The sequence below is a fragment of the Poromitra crassiceps genome, assembly GCF_964638095.1.
Source record: "Poromitra crassiceps genome assembly, chromosome: 23".
NCBI lineage: Eukaryota > Metazoa > Chordata > Actinopteri > Beryciformes > Melamphaidae > Poromitra > Poromitra crassiceps.
In genome coordinates, this window is record NC_139639.1 from 16,912,770 (window position 1) to 16,933,185 (window position 20,416).

At 46.2% G+C, this 20,416-nt stretch overlaps 1 protein-coding gene across 1 annotated transcript in view; it reads left to right on the plus strand.

Annotated features, from left to right (window-relative positions):
- The window catches only part of LOC310796784 (MAGUK p55 subfamily member 7-like), a gene marked incomplete at its 5' end in the record, with an annotated part of 28,788 nt that overhangs the window by 7,373 nt on the left and 999 nt on the right, over window positions 1-20,416 (plus strand). Inside the window, 13 exons of the mRNA XM_083659018.1 lie at window positions 405-536; window positions 3,153-3,234; window positions 3,718-3,803; window positions 3,966-4,043; window positions 5,067-5,263; window positions 5,979-6,037; window positions 6,706-6,759; window positions 13,485-13,691; window positions 16,061-16,141; window positions 16,436-16,529; window positions 16,848-16,956; window positions 17,858-18,001; window positions 19,012-19,284. Coding sequence (XP_083515144.1) covers window positions 405-536; window positions 3,153-3,234; window positions 3,718-3,803; window positions 3,966-4,043; window positions 5,067-5,263; window positions 5,979-6,037; window positions 6,706-6,759; window positions 13,485-13,691; window positions 16,061-16,141; window positions 16,436-16,529; window positions 16,848-16,956; window positions 17,858-18,001; window positions 19,012-19,242 — 1,554 coding nt within the window. The 3' untranslated portion in view covers window positions 19,243-19,284. The remainder of the gene's footprint in view (window positions 1-404; window positions 537-3,152; window positions 3,235-3,717; window positions 3,804-3,965; window positions 4,044-5,066; window positions 5,264-5,978; window positions 6,038-6,705; window positions 6,760-13,484; window positions 13,692-16,060; window positions 16,142-16,435; window positions 16,530-16,847; window positions 16,957-17,857; window positions 18,002-19,011; window positions 19,285-20,416) is intronic.

Here is a 20,416-nt window from a genome sequence, read left to right on the forward strand (position 1 = left end):
TCACACAGCCAAAGCTAACAACGAAAATGGACTTAAATGAACTGTCTTGGCTTTGATGCTTATTCATAGGTAAGTTTACAGAAATGTATAGGTTAGTTTACAGAAATGTATAGGTTAGTTTACAGAAATGTATAGGTTCGTTTACAGAAATGTGCAGGGGAGGAGATATTTTAGCCAATGCAGTGCATGCCGGGGCACACTTTCAGGGGGGGAAGGGGGGGGGGAGTACTTTGAGGTGGCCCTTCAGAGAGGTGAGGTTCTTCTGCACTAAGTTACAGTAGATGTATCAGGTTGGGGGGGGGGGGGGGGGGGACAGTGCCACATCTTTGCAGGGGGCCTAGAAATCCTTGTGACACCCCTGAACACCTGCCAGCATCTTACATATATTTCTGTTTCCATCATAGAGTTTCTTGTGTGTCCATGACACGGTGGCTCAGAGAGACTTTGAGGCCGCTCTGCCACCGATGCCGGACGATGTCCAGGAGGACCAGGACTCGGTCAAAATTGTCAGTCTGGTCAAAACCAAAGATCCCCTGGTCAGTAAAACGTCAAGTCAAGTAAGAAAAAGTCAAGACTGTAAACTGATCAAATGTTCTCTTTTCACACATGACCCAGAAAAAGCCTAGATTCTCCTGACTGTAAACATACAGTGGAATCCGCTTATAGTGATCAACCGCTTATGTATATTGATCAAAAAGCTTGGTCCAAATCATTCCTATACACAAGTTGTTGTATCAATACTCCGCGTACTGTGATCATTTTGGGCCTTGTCACACCTGAGAAGAATGGAGAAAATGTTCAAAACGACAGTAATTATATATTTTCTTTACTTACAAACTGCCAAAAATGAGCCAGTGTCAATACTTGGTGCATGTCTTTCTGTATATGGAGAGATCACGGCTAACTGTCTATGCGAGCCCACTGTGTTTGAACCAGCTGCAGGCTTACAGTGGATTTTTAAAGTCAATAACATTCAGTAAATATAATAATAAAAATCTGTTATAATAATCATCCGTTTATAGTGATCAATTTGACCCCGTCCCAAAGTGATCACTATAAGAGGAGTGCACTGGTTGAATGTTGTTGTTTTTTCCCCTCCAAGACAAACCTTCAAAAAGCTCAGAAAAAACAGCCTGTTTCCCATTTGGACAAACTGGCCTTGTAATTGCACACAAAACATAAGGCTGTGTGCACACGATGTAAAAAAAAAAACGCAGGTATTGAAGTTAAGACAACCATGTAACAGAGCAACTGGCCTCCAAAACGTGCAATTTGTCCAGCAACAATATCCGACGCGCGGAGGCGGTTCAAAGCAATAAAAGAATCCGAGCGCCTCAAGGCGGAACTTTTGCGCGGGGACTGAATTTATGTCATGTTGTCAAGTAGCGAGACCGCGAAAGCCACGTAAGCAAAGGTGTAGCCAGGAGCGAGGCCCCTCAGAATGAGGGGAGACATCAGGAATGAGCTTTCTGCAACAGCCTGGATCACCTTTGTCTCCGGGCTGCTGCTGCTGCTGCTGCTTGCTTTCTTCAAAACCACCACACAGTCAATTCTTCCATATCTCTGCTGACTGCTGCCATATATCAGCTGTGACACACCGCAGAGTTGCAGCATCGTTGTGAAGTATCTGCCTGTGTGTGTGTGTGTGTGTGTGTGTGTGTGTGTGTGTGTGTGTGTGTGTGTGTGTGCAATGTAAAAAAAAAATCCATCCTTTCACAAAGTAATTTAATGCAGTATTGATTGAAGAATCTGCTATTTAGGGGGATAATTTCACTAGTTTCCAATGTAAATCATCAACTCATTTCAAGAATTTTCTTTCCTTTCTTTATTATTATTTCCCCCCCCCCAGATTTATCTCCCGTTTTCTCCCCAATTATACTTGGCCAATTCCCCCTGCTGTCCCGGCCGTGGCTCCAGCCCCTCTGCCGATCGGAGTGTTGCAGACACATGCCTCCTCCGATACATGTGCAGTCACCAGCCGCTTCTTTTCACCTGACAGCGAGGAGTTTCACCGGCAGGACGTAGCGTGTGGGAGGATCACGCTATTCCCCCAGTTCCCCTCCCCCCAGAAACAGGTGCCCCCCGACCGACCAGAGGAGGCACTAGTGCAGTAACCAGGACACATAGCCCTAATCCGGCTTCCCCACCTGCAGACACGGCCAATTGTGCCTGTGTGGACGCCCGACCAAGCCGGAGGTAACACGGGGGCTCGAACCTGCGACACCGTGTGGCATAGGCAGGGAGTCTACTGCTGCACTACTCGGACACCCTATTGAAGATTTTTCTTGAATCACGGGTCATTTTTGTTGATACTAATTGAGTGATCTGCCATATTGCTGCCATATTTCAGGATTGTAATCTTTTTCCAAAAAAAAATGATACTGCATGTGACACAATGGAATTATGATGTAGTTTTAACTTTATTATATTCTAAGAGCAAATATGAGAATAACGTCATTATTAAGATGGATTTCTGTATTTTTTTTTTGCAGTGTGCGTGTGTGTGTGTGTGTGTATGTGTGTGCGTGCGTGTGTGTGTGCGTGCGTGAGTGTGCGTGTGTGCGTGTGTGTGCGTGTGTGTGTGCGTGCGTGCGTGAGTGTGTGTGTGTGTGTGTGCCTACTCTTGTATAAGTGGTTCAGCTTTGGGACGGGAAGGTACTCGGAGCCAATAATGGAGAACATACTTTTGTATTGATCCCAAAAGTAGATTGGAAGGGGCCTGACCTTTTGATGACATGGCCTCTTTGATCGATCCAGTATGTTCCCGTTTTCCAGACAACACGGTTACACCCCAGCGTGAGCTGATTGTAGGCAAACGACATGAGATGCGCTTTTCCATTGCGATTTGCTCCACATCCATCACATCTGTTGAAAATAATGCTGATTTGGAAAACCTTTTCCAGCGCTCTGTGTGTTACATGAATGCAGCCGGCTAAATGGTCCCGTCTTGATACAAATAACCCCTCGTCGGGAGTGGAGGGACTTTATTTGAGTAGCCTGTCTGGACCGTAATCAAATCAACATGTTGCTCTCGCTCTCCGTCTCTGTCCATCTTTTTCCTCTTTCTATCCATTGATTTATCATCTGCTTTTCTGTTTGTTCATCACCCGCATCCATTCATCACCACCACCCCCCCCGCCTGCGCAACGCAGGGGGCCACAATTAAGAGAGATGCATCCTCTGGGGCTATTGTGGTGGCACGCATCATGAGAGGAGGTGCAGCCGACAGGAGTGGTAAGCTTAAAAACGAGCGGTGTAACGATACACGTGTGTTTGTGTATTGAACCGTTTACGTACGAAGCTTTAGGTTCAATACGCATTGCAAGCCGAACGAATCTGTCACTGCTGAACAGTGCAAGTCTTCTACAAGGATGTCGTGGTAAACTAAAAACTGAGATGGAAAAATTCGAAAGGTGTTAATAAAAAAACATTGTTGTAAACTGAAATAAAAATGTAGACTAGACTGTGAAAAGAATAAAATCAATAAGTGAAATAAATCAATAAATGAAAATCTAGGAATTTCTACTTTTTTTCTGTATTAAAAAAAACCGTACCGAACCGTGTCACCGCTGTGTCGTATCGAACTGAACCGTGCATTTTGTGAACCGTTACACCCCTATTAAAAAATGTAATTTATTACAGTCTACAGTTATGGTGACTGTTACTCCATAGCGGGCCTGCATGGGTTGCAGTATGTCTCTTGTGTCACGTTCATAGGCCTGATTCATGAAGGGGACGAGCTGAAGGAGGTGAACGGAGTCTCACTGGAGCACAGGAAGCCAAAGGATGTCCTTCCTCTTCTGGTTAGTCTCATCTGTCCGCTCTCACATTGTTTTCATCAGTGTCTCTTGATTGGCTATTTCTCTCTCTCTCTCTCTCTCTCTCTCTCTCTCTCTCTCTCTCTCTCTCTCTCTCTCCCTCCTTTCTTGTATCATTGTAAGTGAATGTCGTGTTGTTCTTGTCAGGCTCGGTCTCAGGGTGAAGTTACCTTCACAGTCATCCCTGCTGACAACAAGGAAGAGGTGTCATCTAGTGAGAAGAAGGTACCGTAAATATAATATACAGTACACATCCCCCCCACGATGTGCCCTTTTTAGCTTTAACATTTACATGGAAGCTGGCTAAACTGGGAAAGATGCCCATCTGTTTTCATGCTGTAGAAACAGATGAAATCAGTTGTACCTTGTTGAGTCAGTTCTTCACTGAGCAGTGCCAATTCAATAAAAGGATTTTTTTTGTGTTATTGTGGAAAGGGTTAGTTAACAATTAATGAAAACATTTTCCTCTTTGTTTTCCAATGTATTTATTCAGAAAGAGCTCATTGCCAAATCTAAATGGAATGGAGGTCCAAGATGGAAACAAGGGGAAGAGAATAGGGGCATTTTAATGGTTTGAGTCATTTGTTTTTCAAAAACAACACCGAATATGAAAGAGTACAAGACAAAGATGTGTTTATTGTCAGAATACAGCTCAAGACAGCTTCAGTAGAGACAGAAAACAGGAACAGAACGCCCCTTAGCTGTTGTAAAATGACTGTAAATCATGGCCTCTAGGGGCTTATTGCTTTTATGAAACGGTTACTACATGTATAGCTGGCAAGGTTTCATGAAATAAACACACAGCAACAAGAACATGCTATATTGATAACAAATAATGGTTCTTCCTCTGGGCAATGTAGTCTTTCAGCCAATGTAGTCCTTCAGCCACAACAAAGCAGAATGGCTGCCAACTTAACATACAGACGACACAGACGCTGTTTGGCGCAGTAATGATGTGATGTGGTCACAGGTGATAATAGAATATTGTACGACTTCAAACGCGGCTCAGCCAATCATAATCAGGGGCCAGAACTATCCGTTTTATAATGTAACATACATTGCCATTGGTGGATGACTTGAGTTCCCCTCCCCCCTTCTCCTCATATGTGAAGCGCTTTGAGTAATTTAGAAAGGTGCGATATAAATACAATCAATTATCAACTTTGCGTCTCTTCTTTCTTTCCTCATCTGTATGGAAGCTGTTTTCAGCTAAATAATTAACCCCCCCCCACCCCCCCACCCCCCCAGTTGTTTGTTCGGACTCTTTTTGACTACGACCCCAGAGAGGATCCCACCGTCCCCTGCAGGGCGGCGGCACTTGCCTTCAAGAGGGGCGACGTCATCCAGATCATCAGCACCGAGGACCACACCTGGTGGCAGGCCCGTCGTCACGGAGACAGCCACGCCCGGGCGGGGCTCATCCCCTCGCAGCAGCTCCATGAAAGGTGCTCACATGCAAAAGAAAACCTGAGTGTCGATGAAGAAACCAGCTCCGTTGTTAAAAAAAAAAGATTTGATCAGTCAAGAACCATTTCCAAGCTCAAGACGATTGTGTCTTTCCATGATATGGAAATAGTAATTAACGCCTTCATTACATCACAACTGGACTATTGCAATTCATTTTATTTAGGCCTCCTCCGGTCTTCATTAACGCCTGCAGATGGTCCCAAATGCAGCTGCAGGGATGTTGACTGGTTTTAAACAGCATGAGCACATCACTCGGGTCTGAGCTTAGCTTGGCTTCATGTTCATTTTAGAATTACATTTAAGACCTTGCTGATTGCTTTCAAAGCTCTTAATGGTCAGGCCCCATCTTACTGTAAATCTCATGTCCCACGGTCACGACTAAAGGTCAAAGGTTACAAAGCCTTTGCAGTTTCTGCTCTCTGATTGTGAAACCAGCTGCCATCTGTTGTTAAATCCAGGCTAAAAGACACATTTTTATTCTCTGGCCTTTTTGACTCCATAACCTTTTATCTGTTTGTCCCTTGTTGTTGCTTATTGTTGTCATCGGTATGTTTCTCCTTGTGTCTTACTTTGTATTTTAATTTTGTATAGCACTTTGGTTAGCACAAGCTGTGTTTACAGGTGCTCTAGAAATACACTTTACTTTACCTTACCTCACCTTACCTTACCTTTACCTTACCTTCTCTCCTACAGGAGAGTTGCCCTGCAGCGGCCTAAAGCCCTGTTCAAGCCCTGGCCAGTCGAGCCAACAGGTGATCCGCAAAACATTTCCTCATAAAATCGCCACACCTGCAAAGAATAAAAGAAGCCCATTTAAGACTTTCCCCCAATAAACACATTAGAGATCCCCGGGGTCAATAGGTCATGCCTGAAGGTCACGGTCAAGGTGAAGGTCACGGGTGAGCTGAGCCTCCCCTCTGCTGCCCTGCTGTTGCGCTCACTGCTCTTGTTCTCCTCACATGCTGCGCAGATGACGAGGAAGGTACTGTGGCTGCTTACCTTCCTACCTTCTTACCTTCTTACCTTCCTACCTTCTACCTTCCTACCTTCTTACCTATGATGTGTCATTTGAATAAAAGAGTATCACCATCCAATGGTAATAACTTTCCTCACTCTGTTTCCAAAATGCAGAGGTTTCTATTTCCAAATGATTTTGTGCCGTAAAACCAGGGCTTAAGATAATAGCTTTAATGGCATTCCACGATACTTCACTTTCATGCCAATAATTTCAAATTGTGGATATGATTTCTAAATAGAAGTCTTATTAGAAGTTGTCTGTGTTTACAAAGCAAATCATTTGGACATTCGGGTCAGAGCATGTGCTTATACTTGGAGGATGAAATTTCAGAGCAGCGAGTATGTCATCCCCTTGCGGTTTGTGTCCACAGTTTCCTCTCACACTCTTCCTTCTGTCTTCCTCTTTTTCCAGTCGTGGAGGACGCAGACTATGGAGCAATAACGGGAATCCACATTGGTGAGATGCTTGGCTTTCTCCCCCTCAAAGCCCACTGACACTGGAAAAGGCGACATCTCGCCGTACGAAAAGCAGAGAGAAAATGAAATCCTGGCTTTATTCACAAACCAGGTCGTCTGATGATGTAGCTCTGTGGTTCTTGGAGACTTTGGAAAGTGAAGTAGAACGGCAAATGAGGTTTTAGCCGTCCCATTTAACCCATTTGTCTTGATCTCACGGATTGGATACGATGTGTTTGCATGCATAGTGTGTGCGCGTGTGTGTGTGCGCGTGTGTGTGTGTGTGCGTGTGTGTGTGTGTGTCTGCGCGTGTGCGCATGCATGCGTGCGCGCGTGCGTGTGTGTGTGTGTGTGTCTGCGCGTGCACCTATATGGTTGATTGTGAAAAGGCCCGTATGCCTGTACTAAGCAAGGTGAATTACAGATGTTGCTTTATATCAATTGTGGGAGTCATGTGCATTTAATAATGCACATTTGATCTTTCCTCAGGCCAGGCCAGGTTCCACCTGAGGATGTGGTTCAGACTCTGTGTTTCCTCCGAGTCTGGGATTTAAGCTGTTATTGATCACTTAATAGATGCCACAAGAACAACTGCACGCACACTACAGAGAGAGAGAGAGAGAGAGAGAGAGAGAGGTGGGGGAGAGTCAGTGAACAAGGCACATAGTGGTACAGAGAGAGAGGAGAGAGTCAGTGAACAAGGCACATAGTGGTACAGAGAGAGAGAGGGGAGAGAGTCAGTGAACAAGGCACATAGTGGTACAGAGAGAGAGAGAGAGGGACATAGTCAGTGAACAAGGCACATAGTGGTACAGAGAGAGAGAGAGGGGGGAGAGTCAGTGAACAAGGCACATAGTGGTACAGAGAGAGAGAGGGGAGAGTCAGTGAACAAGGCACATAGTGGTACAGAGAGAGAAGGGGGAGAGTCAGTGAACAAGGCACATAGTGGTACAGAGAGAGAGAGAGGGGAGAGTCAGTGAACAAGGCACATAGTGGTACAGAGAGAGAGAGGGGAGAGTCAGTGAACAAGGCACATAGTGGTACAGAGAGAGAGAGAGGAGAGTCAGTGAAGAATGCACATAGTGGTACAGAGAGAGAGAGAGGGGGGAGAGTCAGTGAACAAGGCACATAGTGGTACAGAGAGAGAGAGGGGAGAGTCAGTGAACAAGGCACATAGTGGTACAGAGAGAGAGAGAGAGGGGAGAGTGAGTGAAGAATGCACATAGTGGTACAGAGAGAGAGCGGGGAGAGTCAGTGAACAAGGCACATAGTGGTACAGAGAGAGAGGGGAGAGTCAGTGAAGAATGCACATAGTGGTACAGAGAGAGAGAGAGAGGAGAGTCAGTGAAGAATGCACATAGTGGTACAGAGAGAGAGAGAGGGGGGAGAGTCAGTGAACAAGGCACATAGTGGTACAGAGAGAGAGAGGGGAGAGTCAGTGAACAAGGCACATAGTGGTACAGAGAGAGAGAGAGAGGAGAGTCAGTGAAGAATGCACATAGTGGTACAGAGAGAGAGAGAGGGGGGAGAGTCAGTGAACAAGGCACATAGTGGTACAGAGAGGAGAGAGGGGGGAGAGTCAGTGAACAAGGCAGACACATAGTGGTACAGAGAGAGAGAGAGGGGGGAGAGTCAGTGAACAAGGCACATAGTGGTACAGAGAGAGAGGAGAGAGTCAGTGAAGAAGGCACATAGTGGTACAGAGAGAGAGAGAGGGGGGAGAGTCAGTGAACAAGGCACATAGTGGTACAGAGAGAGAGAGGGGGGGAGAGTCAGTGAACAAGGCACATAGTGGTACAGAGAGAGAGGAGAGAGTCAGTGAAGAAGGCACATAGTGGTACAGAGAGAGAGGGGAGAGTCAGTGAACAAGGCACATAGTGGTACAGAGAGAGAGGGGAGAGTCAGTGAAGAAGGCACATAGTGGTACAGAGAGAGAGGGGGGAGAGTCAGTGAACAAGGCACATAGTGGTACAGAGAGAGAGAGGGGAGAGTCAGTGAACAAGGCACATAGTGGTACAGAGAGGAGAGAGGGGGGAGAGTCAGTGAACAAGGCAGACACATAGTGGTACAGAGAGAGAGAGAGGGGGGAGAGTCAGTGAACAAGGCACATAGTGGTACAGAGAGAGAGGAGAGAGTCAGTGAAGAAGGCACATAGTGGTACAGAGAGAGAGAGAGGGGGGAGAGTCAGTGAACAAGGCACATAGTGGTACAGAGAGAGAGAGGGGGGGAGAGTCAGTGAACAAGGCACATAGTGGTACAGAGAGAGAGGAGAGAGTCAGTGAAGAAGGCACATAGTGGTACAGAGAGAGAGGGGAGAGTCAGTGAACAAGGCACATAGTGGTACAGAGAGAGAGGGGAGAGTCAGTGAAGAAGGCACATAGTGGTACAGAGAGAGAGGGGGGAGAGTCAGTGAACAAGGCACATAGTGGTACAGAGAGAGAGGGGGGAGAGTCAGTGAACAAGGCACATAGTGGTACAGAGAGAGAGAGGGGAGAGTCAGTGAACAAGGCACATAGTGGTACAGAGAGAGAGAGGGGAGAGTCAGTGAACAAGGCACATAGTGGTACAGAGAGAGAGGGGGGGGAGAGTCAGTGAACAAGGCACATAGTGGTACAGAGAGAGAGAGAGAGGGGAGAGTCAGTGAACAAGGCACATAGTGGTACAGAGAGAGAGAGAGAGGGGAGAGTCAGTGAACAAGGCACATAGTGGTACAGAGAGAGAGAGAGGGGGGAGAGTCAGTGAACAAGGCACATAGTGGTACAGAGAGAGAGAGAGAGGGGAGAGTCAGTGAACAAGGCACATAGTGGTACAGAGAGAGAGAGAGGGGGGAGAGTCAGTGAACAAGGCACATAGTGGTACAGAGAGAGATTAGTGGTACAGAGAGAGAGAGAGGGGGGAGAGTCAGTGAACAAGGCACATAGTGGTACAGAGAGAGAGAGGGGAGAGTCAGTGAACAAGGCACATAGTGGTACAGAGAGAGAGAGAGGGGAGAGTCAGTGAACAAGGCACATAGTGGTACAGAGAGAGAGAGAGAGGGGAGAGTCAGTGAACAAGGCACATAGTGGTACAGAGAGAGAGAGAGGGGGGAGAGTCAGTGAACAAGGCACATAGTGGTACAGAGAGAGAGAGAGAGGGGAGAGTCAGTGAACAAGGCACATAGTGGTACAGAGAGAGAGGGGAGAGTCAGTGAACAAGGCACATAGTGGTACAGAGAGAGAGAGGGGAGAGTCAGTGAACAAGGCACATAGTGGTACAGAGAGAGAGAGAGGGGAGAGTCAGTGAACAAGGCACATAGTGGTACAGAGAGAGAGAGAGGGGGGAGAGTCAGTGAACAAGGCACATAGTGGTACAGAGAGAGAGAGAGGAGAGAGTCAGTGAACAAGGCACATAGTGGTACAGAGAGAGAGAGAGGGGAGAGTCAGTGAACAAGGCACATAGTGGTACAGAGAGAGAGAGAGAGGAGAGAGTCAGTGAACAAGGCACATAGTGGTACAGAGAGAGAGAGAGGGGAGAGTCAGTGAACAAGGCACATAGTGGTACAGAGAGAGGGGGGGGAGAGTCAGTGAACAAGGCACATAGTGGTACAGAGAGAGAGAGAGGGGAGAGTCAGTGAACAAGGCACATAGTGGTACAGAGAGAGAGGGGAGAGTCAGTGAACAAGGCACATAGTGGTACAGAGAGCGAGAAAGGGGAGAGTCAGTGAAGAAGGCACAGTGAAGAAGGCACATAGTGGTGTATTATAGATACAAAAACTAGAAGGGCACTCAGAGTGTGCAGACCTCCGCCAAGGCCCGCTATTATTATTGTTTGTTCGTGCTATTATTGCTTGAGTCGGATCCAGATCCACTACAAAATGTAATGGGTTCTTCCTTGGCCCATGCTACATCCTTCTACGAAGTTTCGAGAAGATCTGGCCAGTAGTTTATCCGTAATCCTGCTAACAAACAAATAGACAAACAGCACTGAAAACATAAGCTCCTTGGTGGAGGCAACAAAGACATTTTTTGTGGACCACTGGTGAACCAAATCTCGCATTTTTGTTAGTCTGTCAGTTTTGACCATGTTCACTTTTACATATCAGGTTATCTTGGCTGTCAGCATCCTGGAAAATAGTGAGATGGAATATTTTTGCTGAGACTGGTAGCTCTACCATGCAAAAGTACCCAGATGGTCTGAGTTTGTTTATGGAGAACGACGAGGTTTAATACTGAGAGTTGGTCGCACTGCAAGCCGAGGCTCATATCAGCTGATCTTGACATGATGGGCTTCAAATCCAGCTCATGACCTCTGCTGCATGCAGAGCAGAACCTTCCTTCTCATACTCATCTGTCCTCTCACCCTTCACTCTATAGTGATACTAGTGTCGAATGAAGCGGAAATGTCATAATAACATTCCCTCAAAAAGATACTATGAGTTAATGGTTATTTAATGCAGAGAGCTGGACCGTTATTCACTGAAAGATGAAGGCTGCCTCTCTGAATTTCATTGGCAGAATTACTTAAGACGGAGAATTACTTTGGGATGTCGTTTTCCTCAACGTCATACATCTCATTTCCCCTGAGGAAATAAGAATGATCCCCTTTCACTGTCTAAGGTTGGTTTTATTGGTTGCTTGGTTGGTTGGGTGAAATCATCAGCTTAAATCACCCGTCACCAGCTTGTCTACAAAAAGATATTTGAAATCCCCCCAAAACCGGCAAAGCAGAGAGGGGGGAATGGACAGATATGCTTACATTGTGAAATTACAGCTGACGTCAAGGCATCCCTGGCAGAGGCAGCCTGCCAAGCCGAGGCAAACCACAGTCGCATGGCAGACGCTGGCTGTCAGACAGCCTTACAAGCCACGCGTGACCGACTATTCTGGGACGCTTGGCTCCCAACTTGTCATCTCTTGACTCTTGCTCCGCTGGAGACAGAGTTGTGTTAGATCAGGAGAGCGCGTGATAGTAGTTTGTGGGTGGCAGTGTTGATGGTTTCTTGAACGCTGCTTTCATCTGGTATCTTGCCACCCATGTGCGCTTTAGCACTCTCCAAGTGTTACGATGATCCCTGTTGTCATCAAGGCCATCGCTGTTGCCTTTTTAACCCTGTTGAGCAGCTCCAGCGTTCACACTCTTCATCCTTGGTGGGTCCAAAGTTTCTGATAAGGTGAACCAAGGGAAGCAACGTGAAATGGACGGTGAAACATGGACCAAAACGTGCGATTGATTATTGATTCTTTCAGAAGTGTGATAAGTACGAATTAGCTTGTAAGTCTTTTGTGGAGTTTCATAACAGACGTGTGAGCAAGTCAACTTTACGCGCATCCCAAGTCACACTCAAGTCTTGAGGCATAAGTCTCAAATCAATCCAAGTCAATAGTCATTTGTGTCAGGTCTCGCATCTAAATGTACTGTAGAACAGCAAGTCAACTCGGAACAAAAAGTCTTTACTGACTCAAAATCACAACAACGGTGCAAACAGTTGTGGGTTAGATTCCCAACAGGAATTGATAGTTCAATGTTCAAACAGAGAAAATCCACTTCTCTGGGTCCAAACAAGGTGAAGGTTTCAGCAATAATAACTAAGAGTTCACTTCAGTAATAATAACAGTTCACATCCAGGCTTCCAACACAGGCGGAAAAGCAGGCTTCAGTGGTTCGCTTTTCAAAGTCAAATATTTTCAGAATCAGATTAGAGCAAAGTATGGCACTTTCTGGCTCTTTCATGAGCTCAAACTCATGATACAAACAGGAAGGCAGGCAAAAGCAGGTGCAGGCAAAGCAGGAAACAGATCTGTGGAGTTTGACAGTGTCGGACAGATTTAAGTGTCAGCACTGGCAGTATGTGAATCGACAGGTTAAATAGGCCAGAAAACAAGTGTAAGATATCACAGATAATTACAGACTGATAGCTACCGTCCTCTCATAGGCCGGTACCTCCCACGGGCGGGAAGCCAGCGACCCGCCTTGAAATCCGCCGGGCGCTCGGGAGTGCTGCTGCCTTCAGCACCCTGGACAGCACTCAAAGCCCGGTGTGGATCACAGCACCTCGGAGAGTACTCGATGACTGGCTGCTGGTTATCACTAAATATCATCAATTTCATTAAATTAAATGTAACTAAATATGTAGGACTTCAATGCAATAAAAACTGTAAGACACCACGAGTTTGATTTCTATAACAATAATAATAATAATAATTCAATCATTGCATGCAAATTCAGGAAGGAGAAATTCAATTACAGTAGTCGTCTGCTGGAACAAATCTCATCACTTTCAATCCAAGCCGACAAACACAAGATCATTTGTCAAGACTTTAGAAACCTTTTCAAGTCATCAAAGTACAAGTCAAGCTCTAGTCTAGTGCCAAGTCACCAGAACCCAGGTCAAGTCCACTGTTATTCTGTATAGAACTAAATGACACGACCAAACAGAGTTTCACAAAGGACACATTTTGGCCTCCTTTGCACAGTGCTGCTTTATGTCATGGCAAATATCCTTCTGCTGCCCCGTCTGTCCAGCTTGCTTTGAATTACGGTAAAGCAGCATGACGGAACGTCAACATGAACTTGTGTTTGTGACGGCTGTCATAGTGTCATAGTGTCATAGTGTCATAGTGTCATAGTGTTTGAGCTGTCATAGTGAGGATTTCCCTCCTGCTAGCTTGTGAGTCACACACCTGTCAGGTGGGTTGGCGCGCACATGCATTACCCACACACTCACACATCCATCTCTCCCCGTCCCAGCTGGCCTGAGAAGGAGTTTCCGACTGGGCAGGAGGGGAAGTCGGGCCAGAGCGGCGGCCCAGTCCAGGAGGGGGAGCGCTGGGGCGGATGGCTCGGCCCGGACCCCTACCTACATGGAGGATGGCTCGGCCCGGACCCCTACCTACATGGAGGTGGTCCCCTACCTTAGGGAGGACAGGGACAGACACCGCCTGGTGCTCCTGGTGGGTGAGTGTGACTGAAACAGGTAGCAGAGGAACCGGTAAGTTCCCGTCCCCTGTGTGAGGGAGCATCATTCTGCCTTGTGTGAATATAATTTATTGAAAGCACAATGTATGAATGGATCGTAAAGCAGGTCCCCATGCTGTGAATGAGCCGATGAGAGACTGTCTGATGCAGCCATACATGCAGGATATTTACACTAGCAGTCAACCGTTTGGACACAGCACATTTATCTTTATTTACTATTTTCCACATTTTAGAATAATAGTAAAGACATCCAAACTATGAAATATTACAAATGGAATTACGGTAGTTTATGCAGTGACCAAAAACGTGTTAAACAAATCCAAACTATCTTATATTTTCTTTAAAGTAGCCATAGTTTGCCTTGATGGAAAGGCAAATGCTTTGGAAGGAAACTCATCCATAGTCCTCAACGTCACTATTTGTCCAAGAAACTAATATCAAGCATTTAAGCATAAGCCTTTAGATCCAAATGGTCCAAAGAGAATGAAAAGCACAGTACATTCTATCAGGTGTGTCCAAACTTGACTGGTATATGGACCCATTGGAGATCCCCTGTGTTGTTTTTAGTCTGTGAAATAAATTCAAGATAGCATGAGCCCATTAGGTAAAGAGCCACTAATACTGAAGCTGTCGCTGGTCAAAAAGAATCGGTAATGCTTTGATGAAGTTTTACGATTCCAGTCATGAGTTCGAGAACAATCGTTTCCCGTCAGACTCGCGTAAACACTGTCGGAAAAGTCCAAGTCAGGATATATTGCGTTCTCTTAAGTTACCTAAGAGCCCACCCCAGATGCAGGTCTCTGCCAATCCTGCAGGCCTGCTCTATGTACGTTTTGAGCTATATCTCTCCCAGGAGAATCGTACCCTGAGCCCCGCCGAAGGTCTTTCAAATGTCATATTACAATGCGGCTGCAGGTCATCTGTGACCGGGGGGGGAAAGTGGAGGACTGAGCGCAGAGACGGAGCGAGAGGCATCATTGAAAGTGGGAAGGAGGTGCGAGCAGAGAAACACAATGAGCCGAAGAGGTGCAAAAAAGCAAAGCGCAGAACAGATAGATGATCGACGAATGGAGAGAAATGGGATGAGTGGATTGCGGATAAGATCCCTCATAATGTCAGCCAAGTGCTCCATCATCAAACTGGAACAGTTAAGACAGCCTGGATTTAGAGTTAGACCTCTTTAATTGAGTTGGCGCTTCCCCCGACTCTGGATTATGTTTTACTGTCTGCAGTGAAGGCATCATTGACCGGAGGTCATCAATAGGAGTGTATAGCTTATTGGCAATGGGAGTTATAGACAGGAAAACCAATGGATGGCTAAAACAGGACCAGCTGGATCAGGTTTGACCAGGTTTGAAATTGAGCCTACTCTATCTGCATTGTGTGCCCGCTTTCAATCGACTGCGCTTCCCCAGGAAACTTGGTGAGAACGACTGCCAGCCACTTTAAGCCCAAAAGATCATGTCGCCCTTGGAAAAAAATTAAAAATAAATGGACAGAAGAAGGTATCTGCTGCTCCTCTGCAGGGCCTGGGAGCAGCTGTGAAAGACATCAGCAATGTAAGAGAGAGTGGAGAGTCTATAAACTTGATATTCTGTAATGTATCGAGGTCATGCGACAGCGTGATGGAAAAGGCAGGTATGTCAGGAATCCCGCTTTCAGACAACACTCCATTTGAGGCTGATGCAATCTGGAAGCTGGGGGAAAATCCCAGATGCTCTCTGTGTGTGTGTGTGTGTGTGTGTGTGTGTGTGTGTGTGTGTGTGTGTGTGTGTGTGTGTGTGTGTGTGTGTGTGTGTGTGTGTGTGTGTGTGTGTGTGTGTGTGTGTGTGTGTGTGTGTGTGTGTGTGTGTGTGTGTCTGTCTGTCTGTCTGTCTGTCTGTCTGTCTGTCTGTCTGTGTGTGTCTGCGTGTGCGTGCTGTCTTACACTCCAATGACACTGATATTGTGTGGCTTTGCAGACGTCACATTCAGATGTGATGCTATGGATTTTCCAGAGGGTATAGAAGTATTAAACCTTACTGTATAAGAGAGAGAGAGAGAGAGAGAGAGAGAGAGAGAGAGAGAGAGAGAGAGAGAGAGAGAGAGAGAGGATTGGAGAATCAGACAGATTGAAATCAATGTGAAATCAGAGCTCTGTCTGTCTGCCGCGCGCTCTCTCTCTCTCTCTCTCTCTCTCTCTCTCCCTCCCTCTCTCTCTGATGATAAAGACAGATCCGTCTCCACATCACTAGAATAAAGGCCCATTTGATGTCGGCTTGTCGTCAGGAAAACATTAGCACACACACACACACACACACACACACACACACACACACACACACAGAACATTTGATCTCTGTCCCCAGGGCCCAGCGGTGTTGGCGTTAACGAACTGAAGAGGAGGCTCTTCCTCTCTGACCCCGACCGCTACGGCGTCACTGTCCCACGTAAGACACGTGCCCCGACCTTCAGCATTCTCATCTCGTTACAGTAGACTCTTCTTCTTCTCTTCTCTTTACATTAGACTCTTCTTCTTCTTCTCTTGTCTTTACAGTAGACTCTTCTCCTTCTCTTGTCTTTTACATTAGACTCTTCTCCTTCTCTTGTCTTTACATTAGACTCTTCTTCTTCTTCTCTTGTCTTTACAGTAGGCTCTTCTTCTTCTCTTGTCTTTTACATTAGACTCTTCTTCTTCTTTTGTCTTTACAGTAGACTCTTCTTCTTCTTCTCTTGTCTTGCAGACACCACGCGTGAGAAGAGGAGGCAAGAGAAAGATGGGGTGCATTATCGTTTTGTCTCCGTTCACATGTTTGAAGACGACATTCTCAATCAGAGGTACAGTATATTATGCTGGTGCCATTCATCAGGCTGCCATTCCCAGAGTGGTAAAAAACAACAACACATCTCCAGTCCCAATTTTGTGGCTGTCTTTTATTTTATTATTTTACTTTTATGCTTTTATTTGCTTGTTAAAGCCCTTGGTACACTGTTTTAAAGAAGGCATTACAATTATACTAGAAAAACAACTATATTCTATTCTATTCTATTCTATTCTATTCTATTCTATTCTAGTCATGATCATTGCTGCCTCCCTGCCATCTTTTAGGTTGTCTTTGTCTTTGTCCTTGTGTCTGTCTCTCTCTCTGTCTGTAGGTTTGTAGAGTATGGGAGGTACAGAGGACACTACTATGGAACAAGTCTGGACTCTATTGAGCGCGTGAGAGCGGAGGGCAAGGTGTGCCTTCTGGATGTGCACCCTGATGTGAGTGGGCCAATCAGAATCCATGGCTGAGTAGTCGCTGATGTAAGTGGGCGAATCAGAATCCATGCCTGGGTAGTCACTGATGTGAGTGCGCCAATCAGAATCCATGCCTGAGTAGTCACTGAGCCAGTTCAAGGCAGACTGCTGTTAAAGGACACACAGGAGGTTTTGAAGTGGTGGGAACAGCTGAGAGCGTTGATGATGAGAACATAGACACCAAATCATCCAAGTGTTCCAGGTAAATCACTCCAGTGCCCCATGCTAACTCTTTTGAGCATGAGTAGGTGAGCATGAGTAGGCAACTGGCATTACCCAAAGCAGTTGCCCAAACCATTTGTATTTAAAAAAAAATGACTTGTTCATTTATACATTTTTAAAATTAAATTTCATAAAGTCAGTGTAACTTATGTAGTTTATTCTTGGACGTATTATGTATATTGGATGTATTTCAAGCAGCCAACCATGTATTCATCCATTACACAGGGATTTGTAGCTATGGACACTCTCCTTCAGCAATCACATTGACTTGTTATGGAAACAAGGAAAAGTAGACCCTGCTAGTTCAAAACTGTAAAGACCTCCTCTAGTCTGTAAAGACCTCCTCTAGTCTACACAAAACCACCAAACTTCACTGCATATCATTTAAGATTGCTCACAATGTTGTCTACAAGTCATCCACTATCACTCAACATCGTGTATGTATCTACTCCACCTGGACCTTTTTTCTTGTCTATGCTCTATCACTTAACGGATAAGTTGACCAACCAGCCAATCTTCCAAAAACTTGAATATGATTATCTAATTCAGCCAATAAGAGACAAGTGTATGTTGTTTAGACTACATGTCTTACTAAAAACAACCCCTTCTGCCTCCACCTACTTCTATGTCTGGGGCACTACAGAAAATAAAGCGTGTGCACACAGCTGAATTCAAACCGTACGTGGTGTTCGTGAAGCCGCCGCGTATCCAGGAGCTGCGCCTTACCAGGAGGAGAGCCAAGTTCATGTGTGGTGAGGAGGACACCGGACCAGTCAGGATGTTTTCAGTAAGGCAATCTGTAACCCTCCCCCTCTCCCCCCCTCCCCCCCCCCCCCCAACACACACACACACACACACACACACACACACAGAACACACACAGAACACACACAGAACACATGGCATCAGGTATGTATCATGCGTGAAGCCATGCAGGGTCCATGTCGTGTAACATGCACAGCGTAGGGCGGAGTGAGGTCAAACGCCTTGACTTTAACACACCCACCCACACCCTCAAACACATACACACCCAAACTCTCACACATACACACACACACACCATGTCCTACACATGCTTGACCCTGCGGCCTACATTTGACATTTAAGAGACAGGAGATCTCTTGAGGAGGGTGGGTGAGGGGTGGCTGCTGGGTGGGCGGCTTCTTGTTAGGTGAGCCCATCTTGTCCACAGGGTCAAGCAGGGGTACATTGTGTGTGTGTGTGTGTGTGTGTGTGTGTGTGTGCCAGCGAGCGAGCCATTGAGCGAATGCTTGCTCTGATGTTAGATATTGGTATTTCGGTGTCTCGAACCACCACTCTATGTATGGGTGTTGTTGTATGTGAATGACAGCAGGCTGGTAGATGTGTCTGTGGCAGGGCGAGAAGAAGATACCGGGTCACTTTCACAATGCTCATCTGTCTTCTCCTTCACCGCCTGACCCCGGCCGGCCTTATTAAAAGGCAGGGTCGTACACCTGTGTAGCAGCGTGGCTGGAGGTTGCCCACTGCCAAGCAGCGAAAGCCCTGTCACAGTTCAGCCATCTCTTTATAGGCCTGTGCATTCAGATGATACTCCAGCTGCTGTGAAAAGGCCTCTTATGCTTTACTCCCAGCATGTAACGACGAGCAGCACGTGGCCGGGACAGTGGAGCGGTCATGGGGATCTGTTTCTTATCCCGTCCCGTTACACCCGAATTCTTCTAAAACGACTTCTCGGAGGTTGTCAAATGGGTTTAGCTAATGGAGACAAGGTGCGGCATCCTCTCAGTGCTTCTCACTTGTGTTTGTCACTGGCAGGAGGAGGCTTTTGAGGAGATGATCGACGCGGCTGAGGCCACGGAGAGCCAATACGGCCACCTGTTCGACAGGGTGATCGTCAACGGCGATGTGGCCGCGGCGCTCAGGGAGCTGAGGGCAGACCTGGAGAAGATCCAGGGGGCAGAGAGCCAGTGGGTTCCTGCAGAGTGGATCTGCTCCTCACCCGTGACTTTGCAGGCTGGACTTGAACTGGGATCTCTTATGCAGTAAACAAGATCACTACAGTGTACTAATCATCCAAAAGCAAAGGAGGTATTTACTTCTGTATGTGCTGCTGCCAAAGTACAAAAAGAAGATCATATACTGTAGACCAGTGGTTCTCAAAGTGGGTTCCAGGGACCCCCAGGCATCCTTGAGCGGGTTCCAGGGGGTCCCCAGCAAAAAGGGGAATCATTTATTTTCACTATAATTCCATCCATAAGTGACACAATGACAGAATCGTATGACTATTTTGGTCATGGGTTTTATACACTTTCTGTAATAAAATATCTAAAAGCAAAAATCTTATCAGATGGGGGACCCGGGGACAAAATCGTATTAAGTGGGGGTCCGTGGTTTATTTTTTGTGAGTTTAGGGGTCTTTGACGTAAAAAAAAAAAAAAAAAAAGTTTGAGAACCACTGATCATAATAAGATATCAAGATAATGCAGCATAATCCTACTGTCCTTGATTTTGTTCCTTATTACATATGCTTTCATGTTGTCAAGCTAGGCCTGTGGATCCCATCGTGTCCCTTGAAAACAGTGTGTTGCTAATTAGCCAAACAGAAACCCTCTCCCTCCCTCCCTCTGTCCCGGAGCCAGTTCTTCTGTTGGCATTTTGGCTGAAATAACGTCGGCTCACAGGACGAAGAAGAAGAAGAGGAAGAAGAAAAAAAGAGAGAAAACTCTCCAGAACTTGTGGCCGCGTGCAGCCCTTCCCTGCCAAGTCGCAAACATCAGCATGTAATTATTCTGACAGCTGCTGCACTTCAATTAGCTGTAATGCACACCAGAGGAATATTATTAGCAGCAGTCGGTGGAGACACTCGCCAACGACATGCTACAGTATACCAAGCCAACGACATGCTATACAAAGCTAACGACATGCTATACCAAGCCAACGACATGCTATACAAAGCCAATGACATGCTATACCAAGCCAACGACATGCTATACAAAGCTAACGACATGCTATACCAAGCCAACGACATGCTATACAAAGCTAATGACATGCTATACCAAGCCAACGACATGCTATACCAAGCCAACGACATGCTATACCAAGCCAACGACATGCTATACAAAGCCAACGACATGCTATACCAAGCCAACGACATGCTATACCAAGCCAACGACATGCTATACAAAGCCAATGACATGCTACACCAAGCCAACGACATGCT